Here is a 15,187-nt window from a genome sequence, read left to right as displayed (position 1 = left end):
GCATAAATGGTGTAAGAATGTGCATGTAAACACGCTTACTGTCTTGAAGCCTGTTCTGTGTTCGGGCCAGATGTCAAGATTTATAATGAATAAGGACTTCTATTTTGGTCAGTTTCTTACCCAAAACTTATCATATCACTTTAGAAGACATGGATTAAACCCCTTGAGTGGTATGGATTACTTTTATGCTGTCTTTTTTGTACTTTTTGGAGCTTGAAAGGGTTGGACGCCATTGACTAAGACACATCATAAATTCTTCTAAATATCTTAATTTGTGGGAACGGCATGAAGGTGAGTGAATGATGAGAGAATTACAGTATCATCTTATCTTCTCTCACACTCTCTCCGTTCTCCATCTGAAGGACAGAGTGAGTCAGATGGGTGTCGCCCCATTTAAGGATGGGGTCTCAGTGGGGGGCGTGTAACTCAAAGACTCTGACATCTGCACTACCTGTCACGCATGCAGCTAATAACATTCACAATCAGCGACACCGGCGTGCACCTTTCACGACCTCTGACCTGCATCATGGAGATTAATCACACACATGTCCACTTATATAAAGATCTGAAGTTGACACACAATCACACACACTGCAAGGGTTATCCTCACCCAAATGTTAAGGTCATATTTCACCTCTAAAAAAATGTGCACTATTCATATTATTGCAATCAGTAAAAACATCAGTCTGATCAAATAGCCATGTGTCATATGTCGATGGAAAGCTCAAGAAGTGTAGAATACAACCAACCTATTTGTTTTACTCACAGACAAATATATAGTGAGTAATTATGTTGGTGTTGCTTATATGCGCGTTTTCGCTTATAACATACAATTATTTAATCTTGCAAATGAGCCCACGTGAAATATGACCCGGACATGTACATGAGATTCTTTCACTAAGTCAAACTGCCTTAAAACTGGCAAAGATGCGCAATCACATTGTCTGTTAGAGTAAACAAACATTGATGTGTCCAGTGAGGGCAAAGGGGGCACCGTGGTGCCCGTGAGAGAGCGGGTAGAGGGGTGAGACAGCTGTCTGTGTGTCAGTGTGCGAGACTCAGCTCTACTGGCATTATACAATAGCAGCTTTGGTCAAAGACAAGCTGAAGGAGGACAGTAGATAATCTGCAGAGAAACGAAAAAACATAATTTTGCATGAAGGGATGAGGTGAAAATACAGACTCACAGAATGAATGTGTGTGTGGGAGAGAGAGAGAGAGAGAGAGAGAGAGAGAGAGAGAGAGAGAGAGAGAGAGAGTGTACCATAAAAGGAAATATGAATATATACATGGTTGTATAAATACAAGGTGTTTTTTCCCTCCTCTTCTCACAAGAATTTACCATGGTAACCACAGTTTCCACCAAAATATAATATACAGTATTAAATATCTCAGTTGTTTCTCCTAGATAGCAATGAGATTAAATGGAAAGTGAATTGATTTTTTCTTAAAGTAATTTTCACCCAAAAAGATGATTCTCCTGGTCCTACATATTTTACCCCAATATTAAAAGAAACAAATAAGACATTGTTTTTTGCAAATAGAAAATGAAGCCTATTTTCAGAGCCATTGAGATTTTTTACATTGTGATTTGTGATATTATTTTCTTGACTATGCATATTTTACCCTTCAATTATCACTACCAACATAAGAAAAAGATGGTCATTATGATATTCTCATTACCGCAATTTAAAAAAATAAAAAATAAAATAAAAAATAAATTATTTAAATTACAAATTTTTAAAGATTTTTTACATTGTGACATTATTTTCATGACAGTTACACACATTTTACCCTTTTATTCTCATTACCATGATGCGGAAAAAAACAGTGTTATGATATTCTCATTCCAGCAAAAAATATATTTTTTTTATATATTATTTAAATTAAGATTTTTAAAAGATTTTTTACATTGTGACATTATTTTCATGACAATTACGCACATTTTACAGTTTTTTTCTCATTTTCGCGATGCGAAAACTACAGCAAAATTATTTTTAAAACTATTATTTAAATTAAGATTTTAAAAAAAATTTTTACATTGTGACATTATTTTCATGACAGTTACGCACATTTTACCCTTTTATTCTCATTACCGCGATGCGAAAAAAGATTGTCATTATGATATTCTCATTACTGTAAAAAGATTTTTTTATATTATTTCAATTAAGATTTTTTACATTGTGACATTATTTTCATGACAGTTACGCACATTTTACCCTTTAACTCTCATTACCGCGATGCGAAAAAGATGATCATTGTTATATTCTAATTACCACAAAGTGAATTTTTTTATATGATTTAAATTACAATTTGTTAAAGATCTTTTACATTGTGACATCATTTTCGTGACAGTTACACACATTTTTCACTCCAGTTCTCATTACCGCGATGCAAAAAGAGATGGTCATTTTGATATTCACATTACAGCAAAATGATTTTTTTGTATATTTCTTAAATTAAGATTTTTTTAAAAGATTTTTTACATTGTGACATTATTTTCATGACAGTTACGCACGTTTTACCCTTTAACTCTCATTACCGCGATTCGAAAAAAGATGATCATTAAGATATTTTCATTTGCGCGAAATGAAAAAAGAAAATGGCTATTTCAATTATACATCATAGTAATTCTCCCTTGGAAATGCCTTTCATTTTTGATGATTTTAATGTAAAGAATTGTCATTGTACAACAGCATTACAGCTTTTTTACTGTGACACAAAAAAATGACTGTGTTATCTTAATGAGAATCATCATTGAAAACAATGGGAATAGTAAAAGTGAAACATCTGGACGTGTTACTGTAATGATATTTTGGGGGGTAAAATGTGCTTAAAGTGTCCAGAAAGCAATGTCACAATGCAACAAATCTTAAAGGTCCTCAATGCAGGCTTTATTTTCTATATGTAAAATATAGTTTAATTTTTTTTATTTTTATTTTTTTTATTTGGGGTTAAATGAGAAAAATAAAAATTCTGTTGTCACCCTTATTTGGTTCCAAACCCGTATTATTGTTTGTTTCTTCAGTGGAACACAAAGATGGCGGCCTCAGTCACCATTCACTTTCATTGTTTGGGAAAAATATGCAGTGAAAGTGAATAATGACTAAGACTTAACAAATATCTGGAACAGAAACAATAACTGATTTAACTACATTATTTTAGTGGAAACTATTATTACCATTGTAATTTAATTTAAGAATTTTGATTTAACCACATGAAACTTTTATGTTGGACTTATCACTCTTATCCAGATTATGGTGCAAAATTACTGCAACCAACATGGTAAAACCCTCTCTACTGTACACGACACAAACAAGCCTGTCCATTGACGTCAATCATCGACTTCCATCATAAAAGATAAATTCCCCCAGCATACATCACTGTCACATAATAGCTGCGGTTCTGTGATCAATTGACTGGCATATCCCATGATCCTCTGCTCTAATTCTATTTATCTGATTGAATGAATCAAAAACAACAAATGGGAACATGGCATATTATTATGAGATGAGAAAGCTTATGTACTTTAGCCCTTTAATTTCACAAGGCAAATACCTGTGATTTATATTAAACCCCTTTCCGGGGTAATCAAACACACACACACACACACACACACACATACACACACACACACACACACACACACACAAACACACACACGCGCGCACACATAAATCTGTTGGAAAAAACAAGGCAAATTCTACAAAAGACAACTGTTTCAAACATGTCGCCCACAGGCAGACCTAAACCCAGAGAGCAGGAACGTAATCAGGTCGTGAGGACGTCGTGTATCTGCAGGCTACTTCTCTTAACACAAGTTCCAGCAGAGTGCACGCATGGCTGCGGGTGCCACGAATCACGCAGTTTAACTTCCTGTGTTTGATGATGTCCTTTAAAATGAGGCCATGAATGCTCGCTTGAGATGTCAGGAGCCTTTAATCCAATATTCCTTTAATTTATTCCACCCCAATGTGTCTAAAGTGTGTAATTTCTGCACCACCAGCATCACCGGGACGGGCTGATTGATCCTAGCGAATCAGTGCTTCCAATAGTGATGTATCAAGAATAACAAACCTCACATAAAAATATTGATTACATTTTTATAATCATAATGACCATGAAAGTTTTGAAGCTTTGAAGACAAAAAACGTGCAGTTTTATTCTACTATTTAATCTAAATTTGGCATTTATTATAATGGATTTGTGTGACATTTGTTGTAAATTTACTTAAAGGTGATGTAAGCGATTTCAGCCGTTCTACTTCCAAGAGACTGTGCTGTTGGATTAGCCACGCCCCCTCTTTCCAAAACCCCGCACTCCTAAGATATCAAATTAGCTTTATTGAGACCGACATCATGCAGAAACAGTTATTAAAAACAACAGCAGCAAAATAGCGCCCTCTACTGACAACTGTAATAAGCAACATGGCATAAAAATGGCATTAAGCCTCAATAATTCACTGCAACTACAATACTATGAGATCATGCAAAATGATTGACAGGCTGAAAGTGTCAGAGACCGCGGACACATTTTTGTTTGCTGTTTACAGAGTCTAGAGCTGTCACAGAGACCGGTGAGATATCTCACAACACTTATTTCAGTGATATCTTTCAGGAAGTAGAAACATTTTTTGAATACCTTTCCATGAAAATAATCGCTTACAGCACCTTTAAATTAAAAGTTGTTAAAACATTGATAATGTACTGTAATTGTTGTTAATAAATGATAAACAATACAGAAGTTCTATTTTGGCCTATAATTGTAAAAACAGATATGCTCTCAAAAATATTTTTAAGATTTAAGCATTTCAATTTTAATTGCACATCAAATTAAATTGAGTAAAAATTAAATTAAAAAAGTAAATCGCCTATTTTAAGTTTCATAAATTTTTATTTTGTTTAAGATTACACAAAGCAATTTGATAGAAATGTGTTATTAAATTGAAATGCATAAATCTTAAAAATGAAACATATTATGTTATCATATAAATGACTAATTTGATCACAATTATATTGTCAATATTGGCCTTTATAGTACTTGGTACTCCACCCCCCCCCCCATGTTCCATTAGTTGGACAAACAGATAGTTCTGCTTCAATCTCATGCCATTGTTTAAACAAATATTGCTGTGTCCGTCTGTTTGGGATGCTTAGATCTACAGTGTTTATCAACCTATAAAATCAACCAACAAATGACTTAAAATTGCCATATTAAACTGGGATGAGAAAATTATTTATCAAAAAAAGAAAAAAAGACTTTTAAAGAAGAAATGATTTCAGAAAAGACTGTAAAAACAGACTAACACTGTAAAAAAGAACACAAAGTGCCGTTTTTGCTGAGCCAATGAGCGTCAAGTCGTCTCCTGTCAAGTGTTTTGCCCTTTTAAAAGGGACTTTGAAAGATTTCGGTTTCATGACCGGATTTGTAGTATTTGATTTAAATTACGGCACTGTTCATTTTGTGTAGATGGTATTTTCCTTTTTTCACGCAGCCGTGAGTGAACTGTTTTGTGTAAATGCAAAGCAGAGGTGAGGTGGATGTGATTGTAAGAGCCTCTTTATCCTGCGCGTCTGCTCACTTTAAAAGCTTCAAATTTGCATCCCTGGAGACCCCGAGCACTCAAAACTCATTCACTTTAACATACGGGCACACCAGAGAGCCTCTTTAACTCTCTTATTGCTCTCGGAAAGGGGAAAGCACACACACACATAAACACTGCAACCTGTTGTAGCTGCGTAATCAGACACTTCCTTTTAACGTAAGCTTTGAAGTCAACATGAATTCAAAATTGACCCCATTTGCTTTCTTAATGCATGTTCATGATCTTATTGTGCACGTTATTCCAAATGTAACAAATTGTCTTCATAATCTTTCATCAAAAAGATCAAATGACTTTTCACAAACCCCTCAAATTCAAACGTGTGGCTTCATTCTGGTATGCAACTAAACATTTTCACGATCCAATCTATTTCTAATGGACCTTCATTTTTTTCTTGTTGAATATCCTGTTTCAATCTGAAATACATGCTTTTATGGAAGTAAATGGGTTGTAAACATTGCTTCATGCTTACTTGAAACTAGCTTTCCATCTCAAACGCCATCATCATCCAGCATGCTTCCACACACGCAACACATACAGTACATGATTATGTACACTTATATACAGGTATGATTTTTACACTGAAACACACATTTGGTTTGGATCTTCAGTCAGCCCTGTTGTCCCGTTATTTGTGTATTATTGAATAGTACAGACTCTAACTATTTATACTTTCATTTTTTTGTACATTTAACTTTTTTTTTTTTATAAATAAAATATTTGAGCACGTTTTCCCACTCATTTTGCAGCATGCATCACTTCTACGTGTGTAAAGTGCTACATCTAAAGAAAAAAAACCCCGATGAATTCAATCACATGTCTATCAGACCCACTGAGAAATACTTATTATCAGGCCCGCACGAAATCTGGAGACTTTTATTCACATTTTCTGCACTGATTTTAGGAGATAATTTGTGGGTTAGATTTTTAAATGGAGCTCAGAGTAACACAGACTTATTGGAAGCTGAGAGCATAATCAAATTCATCAAAGTATTTTATAAATGAAACCGCAAGGCGTGGAGGATTTGTACTTTTTGACAAAATTTTGACCCTTCAGCTGGCGCAGATTCCATGCGGACCTATTCATTACTTTCCAATCTCTGTTTGAATTGCGACTGACTTAAGGGGCGTTCACACTGACAGCAATTGGCAGCAACCTGAAGTAATTTATTTTCAGTGAGAGTTGGTGATTTGAGGCGACATGAGTGAGCACTAACTTTTTGCTGTGAGTAGCAACATATAGGACTACAGAAGGAGCGCAGATACGTTTCGATACTGCAGTCAAGTAGGAATTTGATTTAATAATTAGTCATGGAGCGCTATTAAATGCACAGCAATACACAGACAACTAAAAGGTGTTTACACCTTTGCAAAATCGTGTTAATAGTGTGCCAATTGTTATTTGCTTAAACCGTTTATGACCTTAGTTTAAGGCGTTTACGGGACCTTACATGTTGTAAGTGTAAGAACGTGCATATAAATGTGCTCAATGTGAACGCCCTTTTACAATCACTTCCCCTGCTCTCTTTTCACATGTATACTCTCACGTCTGTTATCATCAAAACACACATAAAATATAACAATGCACACATGCATGCATACATCCACACTATAGTGATGTTCATCGGGTTGAGCGTATGTTTTTGTACTGGCAGAGCAGCAGTTGTTTGAAGGTCTTTTTGAAGGTGATGTTGCAGAGGGCATAGCAGGCAGGGTTGATGGTGCTGTTGATGTAACAGAGCCAGTATCCGATGGTCCACACCGTGTTGGGAATGCAGCTGGAGCAGAAGGTGTTGATGAGGACCATCACGTTGTAGGGTGTCCAGGTAGCCACAAACGCCACCAGGATAGCCATGATGGTGCGTGTCACCTTCTTTTCCCGCGAGGCTGGCGCTTTTTTCTTCTTAGGTGGCTGCTTGGTCATCTTCACGATCTTCCTCGCCACATGGTTCTGCCTCTCGGCGGCCGGAACGATCTCCACGGTTGCGTTCGAGGGAGCATAGCAATCTCCTTTTGGCGATTTGGTGTTGATCTTGATACACGTAAGTTTGGAACCTCCAGCTTTGGAGCAATGCCTTGAGGGACCTTGGCTGTCGTTGGCTCTAGATGGCGCCGCCTCCTCTTTCTGATTGGTTATGGCGCCACTGCCAGAGGTGGAGTCATTGGAGCTTTCTTTCTCCTCGGCAGGAACGCAATTCCCCCGAGCTCCCTCTTCGCCCTCCCCTTCCACTTCTCTGCTAGCTGTGGATGGCGCTTTGCCGTTCTGAAGTTTGGTGTTGTGCTGGTTGGCTGCATCATCTGTTATCTGGGTCTGACCTCTGTCTGCTTCTTCTGCTTTTACGTTGTTGTTGTTGGGTTTGTTGGCCATGTTTTCACGGGTCTGATTGGGCGAAGCTACATCAAGGTTGCCGCCTGATGGCTTGCGGTTATCTTTCTTGACGCGGCTCTTGCTGGCACGGGATATCTGCCAGTACAGCACCATCATGATAATAACGGGCAGGTAGAAAGCGGCTATAGCTGTGCCGAAAGTAACCGCAGCGTTGGAGAAGAACTGAATGTAGCACTCTTTTTCTGGCACTGTGCGTCCACCGACAATAAACTGCCAGAACAAGATGGCTGGCGCCCAGAGGATGAAGGACAACACCCAAGCTGCTGCAATCATCATGCCAGCCATTTTGGTCGTCCTCTTCACCGGGTAGCTGAGTGGCTTGGTGACGCAAAAGTAGCGATCAAAGCTAATGATAAGCAGGTTCATGACAGAGGCATTGCTCACCACATAGTCCAGCGCTAACCACAAGTCACACACAACTGGGCCAAGTGGCCAATATCCAATCACAATGTAGACTGTATACAAGTTCATAGAGCAAAGGCCAATGATAAGGTCAGCACAGGCCAGGCTAAACAGGAAGTAGTTGTTGACGGTCTGCAGGCTCCTGTTTACCTTGATGGAGAGCATGACTAAGATGTTCCCGATCACAGTGACCAGACTAAGTGAGCCGGCCACTAATACAATGAACACCACCTCCACAGTCTTATATGGACTCTCGTCCACCGTCTCCATGGTCTCATTGCCCTCAGAGGCATTCCAGAAGGTGAAGTTAATTGTATCCATGGTGTCCAGACTCGGGTATAGTCAGTCAGTTCACTTTAGGCAGGACGGATCACTTCTGACACCTACAAAGGAGAGAAAAGTCTAGCTTTAATAATTTGCAAATGATGATGAGTGATTAGACATGTATTTGGTTGGAAAGAGAAACTTTCACATTAAAGGAATATACCGGGTAGCTCAATCAACAGCATTTGTAATGTTAATACCCACAAAAAATAATCCCCTTTTCTCCCCAATTTGGAATGCCCAATTCCCACTACTTAGTAGGTCCTCGTGGTGGTGCGGTTACTCACCTCAATCTGGGCGGCTGAGGACAAGTCTCAGTTGCCTCCACTTCTGATACCGTCAATCTGCGCATTTTATCATGTGACTCATTGTGCATGACACCGCGGAGACTCACAGCATGTGGAGGCTCATGCTACTCTCCAAGATCAACGCGCAACTTACCACACGCCAAATTATGCCACAAATGCTGTTGACTGAGCTAATATTGCATTGAACCTGGAATATTCCTTTAATTTCACTCACAAAAACATATCTTGAGACATGTACCATGGTACTGAACAATTACCATATTTATGTACCATATTAACGCAGTACTTCAAAGAAAACCATGGTACTATTATGGTACATGTTCAATTAAACATTATAGTCGCACAATTATGACTCAAGACATTACAGATATTACAGTTTCTTTTTCTGTTAAAGCATAATTTTCTGTAAAGCTTCTTTAACAATATGTGTTGTGAAAAGCGCTATACAAGTAAAAATGACTTGACATGATACTCTCTATTAGTGTAAAGTTAAGTAGCCTGCTACTCGATTCAAAGACTGTTGAATTCAATTGTTAACAATTGTTATATCCAACATTTATTACGAAATTAATATTAAATGGTCAAATAACAATATTCTCATAACAGTTATTATTTAATCATTTGATGCATTACTAATATTGGATTTGACATCAAAACAAAACATTATAATTAATAGACTAATGCAGCTTCCAACACAAACCAGATGAGAAATCTGCCATTCGCTAATAAGTGTTTAGGTGATGGAGACGTCATGAATGAAGACAATTTTCATCTGAGAGGAACATTTTTGAAATATTCCCTGAAATATCTGTATATGTGTCCTTTCCAGTTGGGATTTAAACTCTGTATAGCTATAAGAATCCTAACAGTGATTTTAATGAATTTACCCGCTGTATATTTGACACAGAGTTCGTCAAAACTTTAACCGCGACGGCGCATTTTGAGATGAAGTAACAAAGGTAAGTTCAATGTTTAAAGCCGGCATGAAACAGAAGTTGCGACCGACTTTACTTCCGTATTGTGACGTACTTCTGAGTAAAACAGCTTATCGAACAAGAAAATAATGTAGGGTGTGGATTTGAGTTTATCCATTGGTTGTTGATTGGATTGTGAAAATATGGCCGTTGTATAGCGGAACGGAGGCAGATGTGAATGCGAGTTTGCAGCGGACACACACCCCTACCACCATGGTGCTTGATTCAGAGCCAGTTATCGGTGAAATTGAGCAGTGATCTCAACACATTTATGATCAAAATGACAACATAAACGCACAAGCACATCATGATCTTTGCTTACGAAGAGGCTGTAGCTGTTGAAAAACGAGTGAGTAAAAGATAACCATATTTTAATGCTTTGAATCACAATACACTAAATATAAAGGGAAAAAAAACACATACTCATGCTGTGCATCCCAAGATAAATAAACTCCAGAGGCATCTGAAGCATTGTATTCATTAGGGATCACCTTAGTGAACAGCGAATTCGCCGTTATTCCTCCTCATTCGAAATGTAATTTCAAGCCAGCTGACCCGTGACCAAGGAAGTTTGGGTTAAGGAACGATAATAAATACACCTTGCCATCTTCACCAACATGCGATTGAGCCTTTGTTCAACTCTACGTAAGGTTGTGGTATTTAAGAAAGGGGCAGGGGCAGGGGCAGGGGCAGGGGCAGGGGCAGGGGGGCCTGGGTAGCTCAGTGGTAAAGATGCTGGCTACCACCCCTGGGGTTTGCTAGTTCACTAGTTCAAATCCCAGGGCGTGCTGAGTGACTCCAGCCAGGTCTCCTAAGCAACCATATTGGCCCGGTTGCTAGGGAGGGTAGAGTCACACGGGGTAACCTCCTCGTGATCGCTATAATGTGGTTCGTTCTCAGTGGGGTGCGTGGTGAGTTGAGCGTGGTTGCCGCGGTGGATGTTGTGAAGCCTCCACACATGCTATGTCTCTGTGACAACGCACTCAACAAGCCACGTGATAAGATGCATGGGCAACTGGGATTTGTCCTACACCACCTGGATTGAGGTGAGTCACTATGCCACCACAAGGACTTAAAAGCACATTGGGAATTGGGCATTCCAAATTGGGAGAAAAAAGAAAAAAAGAAAAAGAAAGGGGCAGGGTTTAAGTGGACTAAATGATTGGAGAAGTCCCGCATACATCACCAGAGAGAAGTCTGTCATTTCAATGGAAGATCAAGTTATTTCATTTCAATTAAAGATGAAAACATATGTTTAAAAAAAAAAAAAAAATTGTATGGATGAATCGTTCACAATAAGATCAATAACATGCATTTAGAAAATAGATTTTTCATTAACTGGTTTTTCACCAAGGGAACTGCACAGTTCTGAGTGGTCAAATGTGATTAAACATCTGTGCCATCACGTGAATGTACAGAACCAAATATTCTCATGTATTTTTTTAATAAGTTTTGATGGTCACACTCATAACACCAAATTACCATGTTAAAGAGTTCCAACATCGTGTCAATTAAAATGTAAAGGGTGGATTCCAGATTTCAACCGTTGTGAATTATGAAATGGGTGAAATTAAGTGAAAGAGAAATGTTAAGCACTGCTCACACTTGAAAGCGTCTGTGGCTTTTAACTTGTGCTTCAAAGTCAACAACACGCATGCTGTCTGATCCAGCTCCAGAATATAATCATATCTTCCCTCTGTGTGTTCTTTCATGACTGAATTTATTGTTGTCTTACACTCTTTAAAAATATATATTGCATTATTCAAATGTTCTTCAAAGCACCTTATGTTGAGCAAAGACTCTTCTGAAACCTGTATTTTTAAAAGTGTAAAAGAATCCTGTTTTCTGTTGTTTGAAATGCATCTCATATGTACACTTTTGTATGTGTATGTGAATGTTTTCATGGATGACTGCTCACAACAGGTTGATTGTTCTTGAACATTATAGTGCTTTGATATATTGGACCATCAGGAAAAAGAACAAATTCAGACTGTCAGTTTAATCTCCCAGTGCTCGCTCAGTCGTGCCTTTCCTCTTTGTATTAAAAATCAGGATTAGAGCAGAGGAACTGTTCCCATACCAGCACTTGGGGGCAAAATTAACCTAATGCCAGTCTCTCTCCCCCTCCCTTTCTCTCTCAGTGAATGCGAATAGTCCGGTAATGGTGATTAGATGGAAGAGGTTATCAGTCTTACAGAGCGACAGTTCACTCTGTTTTTCTCCATTAAAACGTCGCCTTATTTGCTTCTTTCCCCCAGAACAGCTTCTGAATAACCAGAGAGAATTCACTTATCTCCAGTGCCAGAAAGCCCTAATCATGGCATTAGCCACGGCACTAAGCCAAACTAATCGCTATAAAAACGCTCATGTCCAGCAATCTGTGTTTTAAGAAGAGGCAAATGGCAACAATGCAGAGAGGGCCCGCTAAGTCTGCCAGGGAGGAGTCAATAACCACAACACAATACATCGCTGCCCGCTACAGACTATCTGTAAGGCCGATACGTTCAGACAAACATGCACACGCATATAAATAAGCTCTGCTCCAAAACCGAGCAAGCTGCTGTGCTGTCTACGGCCTACATAGGCAACTGCCTTCTAAGACCACGTCCTTACAAATAAGTTTTCATTTGAAAACACCTTGATTTCGTGTCGTTTACACCTCTCATTCTTACACTGGGACAGTCCATTTAGAAAACGCTCTCTAGTACCACATACTATGGAAAATTACGGAGTAATACGTTTTAGTTTGAAAACATAATAATTTTTCTTCTTTTACTCCTCTCATCCACACTAGATCTGCATTTTCCTGCACCGAAGTTTGAAAACGCTCTCCATTGCTGCGTACTTTGGAAAATGATGATGTTCAGAAACTGAAAACGGATTTTTCAAATTAAACCAGATTAGTGTGTATTCTTTCATTTGAATGCCATTTTCCTCCATCGAAAATGGGGTGTTTTGAAAATGTCATGGTTACTTGTGTAACCTCCATTTCCTGATGGAGGGAACGAGACGTTGTGTCGATGTAGTGACACTAGGGGTCACTCTTGGGAGCCCGAGACACCTCTGGTCTTTGATAAAAGGCCAATGAAAATTGGTGAGTGGTATTTGCATGCCACTCCCCTGGACATACGGGTATAAAAGGAGCTGGTATACAACCACTCATTCAGGTTTTATGCTGAGGAGCCGGTATAAGGTCCGGCCATTTCAGCGGGTAGTTCAGCGTTGTGGCAGGAGGGACACAATGTCTCATTCCCTCCATCAGGGAACGGAGGTTACACAAGTAACCATGACGTTCCCTATCTGTCACTCACTCGACGTTGTGTCAATGTAGTGACACTAGGGGTCCCTATACGAAACGCCACAATTGGCTGAACTGTGTTACGTGAACTGGCGGTGTGTGGTGGGCAGACTACTGTGTGCCTCATAGCCAGCACAACAGGTCGACACGTAACCTCCCCCAATATAGTTATGAGTGTCGAACGGCCCTTTTTGGGACAAGTTGACTACCCAAAAGTTAGAGACAGGCTTAACCCAGTCATGGCCTCTTTTCCCCTTCTTTTTTTCCACTCCCTAAAAAAGAAGGGGGATTATCCGACTGGGCCGCCAGGTCTAGTCGGGGGGTGTCCCTCCCAAGGGGAAGACACAGCGGAGACCACACCTCGCCCAAAGAGAGGGGGGGATATTTAAGTGGAAGGATACATCACATGGTCTTTCCAACCATGTGGAGAGTCTTCAAGGTAGATCCTGCCCAATGGGGGAGGAGTTACTACAAACATGGAGACTGGGGCAGAGGGGCTTTGCCCAAGGAAGACGCAGTTTGCCAACAGGGAAACGAATTAGCGGAAGATATATAATCGCATGGGGTTAGCCTTACAGGGAACCACCACATGTGGAGCACCTACCCCAGAACAGGGCTCTTAGTTAGCATGTGTACTGGGCCGGCAGCTAATCTCTCCGAAAACTCGACTGCCACAGGGCACGGAGGAAGTCAACCAGGGAACAAACTTGTGAACACTACTGGGAATTAATGGCGCACATCTTCAGCTCAAAAGGAGGTGGAAGGCACTATGTGCAAGCGATACACCCGGCCGGCTATCCCGGGCTCATCCTCTTGTGTTGCGTGCCACTACCTGGGACAAAACCAGTTCCACCCGGAGGTTGTAGAACCTTGCACAGGTGTTGGGTGTTTCCCAGCCTGCTGCACTGCAAATGTCTGTTAGAGAGGCACAGGGAGCCGCTACACCCCTGGTAGAATGGGCTTGTAGCCCTACCAGGGGTGGCATGTCCTGGGTGACATATGCCATAGTTATGGCGTCAGTGAGCCAGTGGGCGATGCTCTGCTTGGAGACAGTGCTTCCTTTCCGCTGTGCACCAAAGCAGACAAAGAGCTGCTCAGAGATTCTAAAGCTCTGTGTGTGATCCAAATAGATGCGTAAAGCGCGCACCGGACACAGCGACGACAGGGCTGGGTCTGCCTCCTCCTGGGGCAGTGCTTGCAAGGTTCACCACCTGGTCCCTAAAGGGGTGGTGGGAACCTTGGGCACATAGCCCGGTCGGGGTCTCAGGATCACGTGAGAGTAACCCGGACCGAACTCCAGGCACGTTTCGCTGACAGAGAACACTTGCAGGTCACCTACCCTCTTGATGGAAGTGAGTGCAGTCAGAAGGGCAGTCTTCAAGAAGAGTGCCTTAAGCTCGGCTGACTGCAAAGGCTCAAAGGGGGCTCTCTGTAGACCCTGAAGAACTACAGAGAGGTCCGATGAGGGAATGAAGCGCGGTCTGGAGGGATTCAGCCTCCTGGTGCCTCTTAGGAACCTGATGATCAGGTCGTGCTTCCCTAAGGACTTACCGTCGACTGCGTCGTGGTGTGCTGCTATGGCGGCAGCGTACACCTTCAAGGTGGAAGGGGACAGCCTCCCTTCCAACCTTTCCTGCAGGAAGGAAAGCACTGATCTGACTGCGCATCTCTGGGGGTCTTCCCAATGGGAAGAACACCACTTAGCAAACAGACGGCACTTACAGGCATACAGGCGCCTCGTAGAGGGGGCCCTAGCCTGAGTGATCGTGTCTACCACCGCTTAGGTCTTCCGTGTCCCGTCCAGGGGCCAGACATGGAGATTCCACAGGTCTGGTCGCGGGTGCCAGATGGTGCCAGATGGATTAGAAAGACGCGTCTTTAAAAAGACGT

The 15,187-nt window shown here is 40.6% G+C and overlaps 1 protein-coding gene across 1 annotated transcript in view; it reads right to left on the bottom strand.

The window, feature by feature from the left end:
* Nucleotides 1-6,409: 6,409 nt before the first annotated feature.
* Nucleotides 6,410-15,187, bottom strand: part of LOC127435198 (muscarinic acetylcholine receptor M2-like) — a 108,020-nt gene continuing 99,242 nt past the window's right edge. The window contains exon 2 of the mRNA XM_051688470.1: nt 6,410-8,776. Within this exon, the coding sequence (XP_051544430.1) occupies nt 7,224-8,714 (1,491 nt within the window). The 5' untranslated portion in view covers nt 8,715-8,776 and the 3' untranslated portion in view covers nt 6,410-7,223. The remainder of the gene's footprint in view (nt 8,777-15,187) is intronic.

This window comes from Myxocyprinus asiaticus, chromosome 45 (assembly GCF_019703515.2).
Source record: "Myxocyprinus asiaticus isolate MX2 ecotype Aquarium Trade chromosome 45, UBuf_Myxa_2, whole genome shotgun sequence".
NCBI lineage: Eukaryota > Metazoa > Chordata > Actinopteri > Cypriniformes > Catostomidae > Myxocyprinus > Myxocyprinus asiaticus.
The sequence above is the reverse complement of the archived record's forward strand: the minus strand, read 5'-3'. Positions and strand labels throughout refer to the sequence as shown.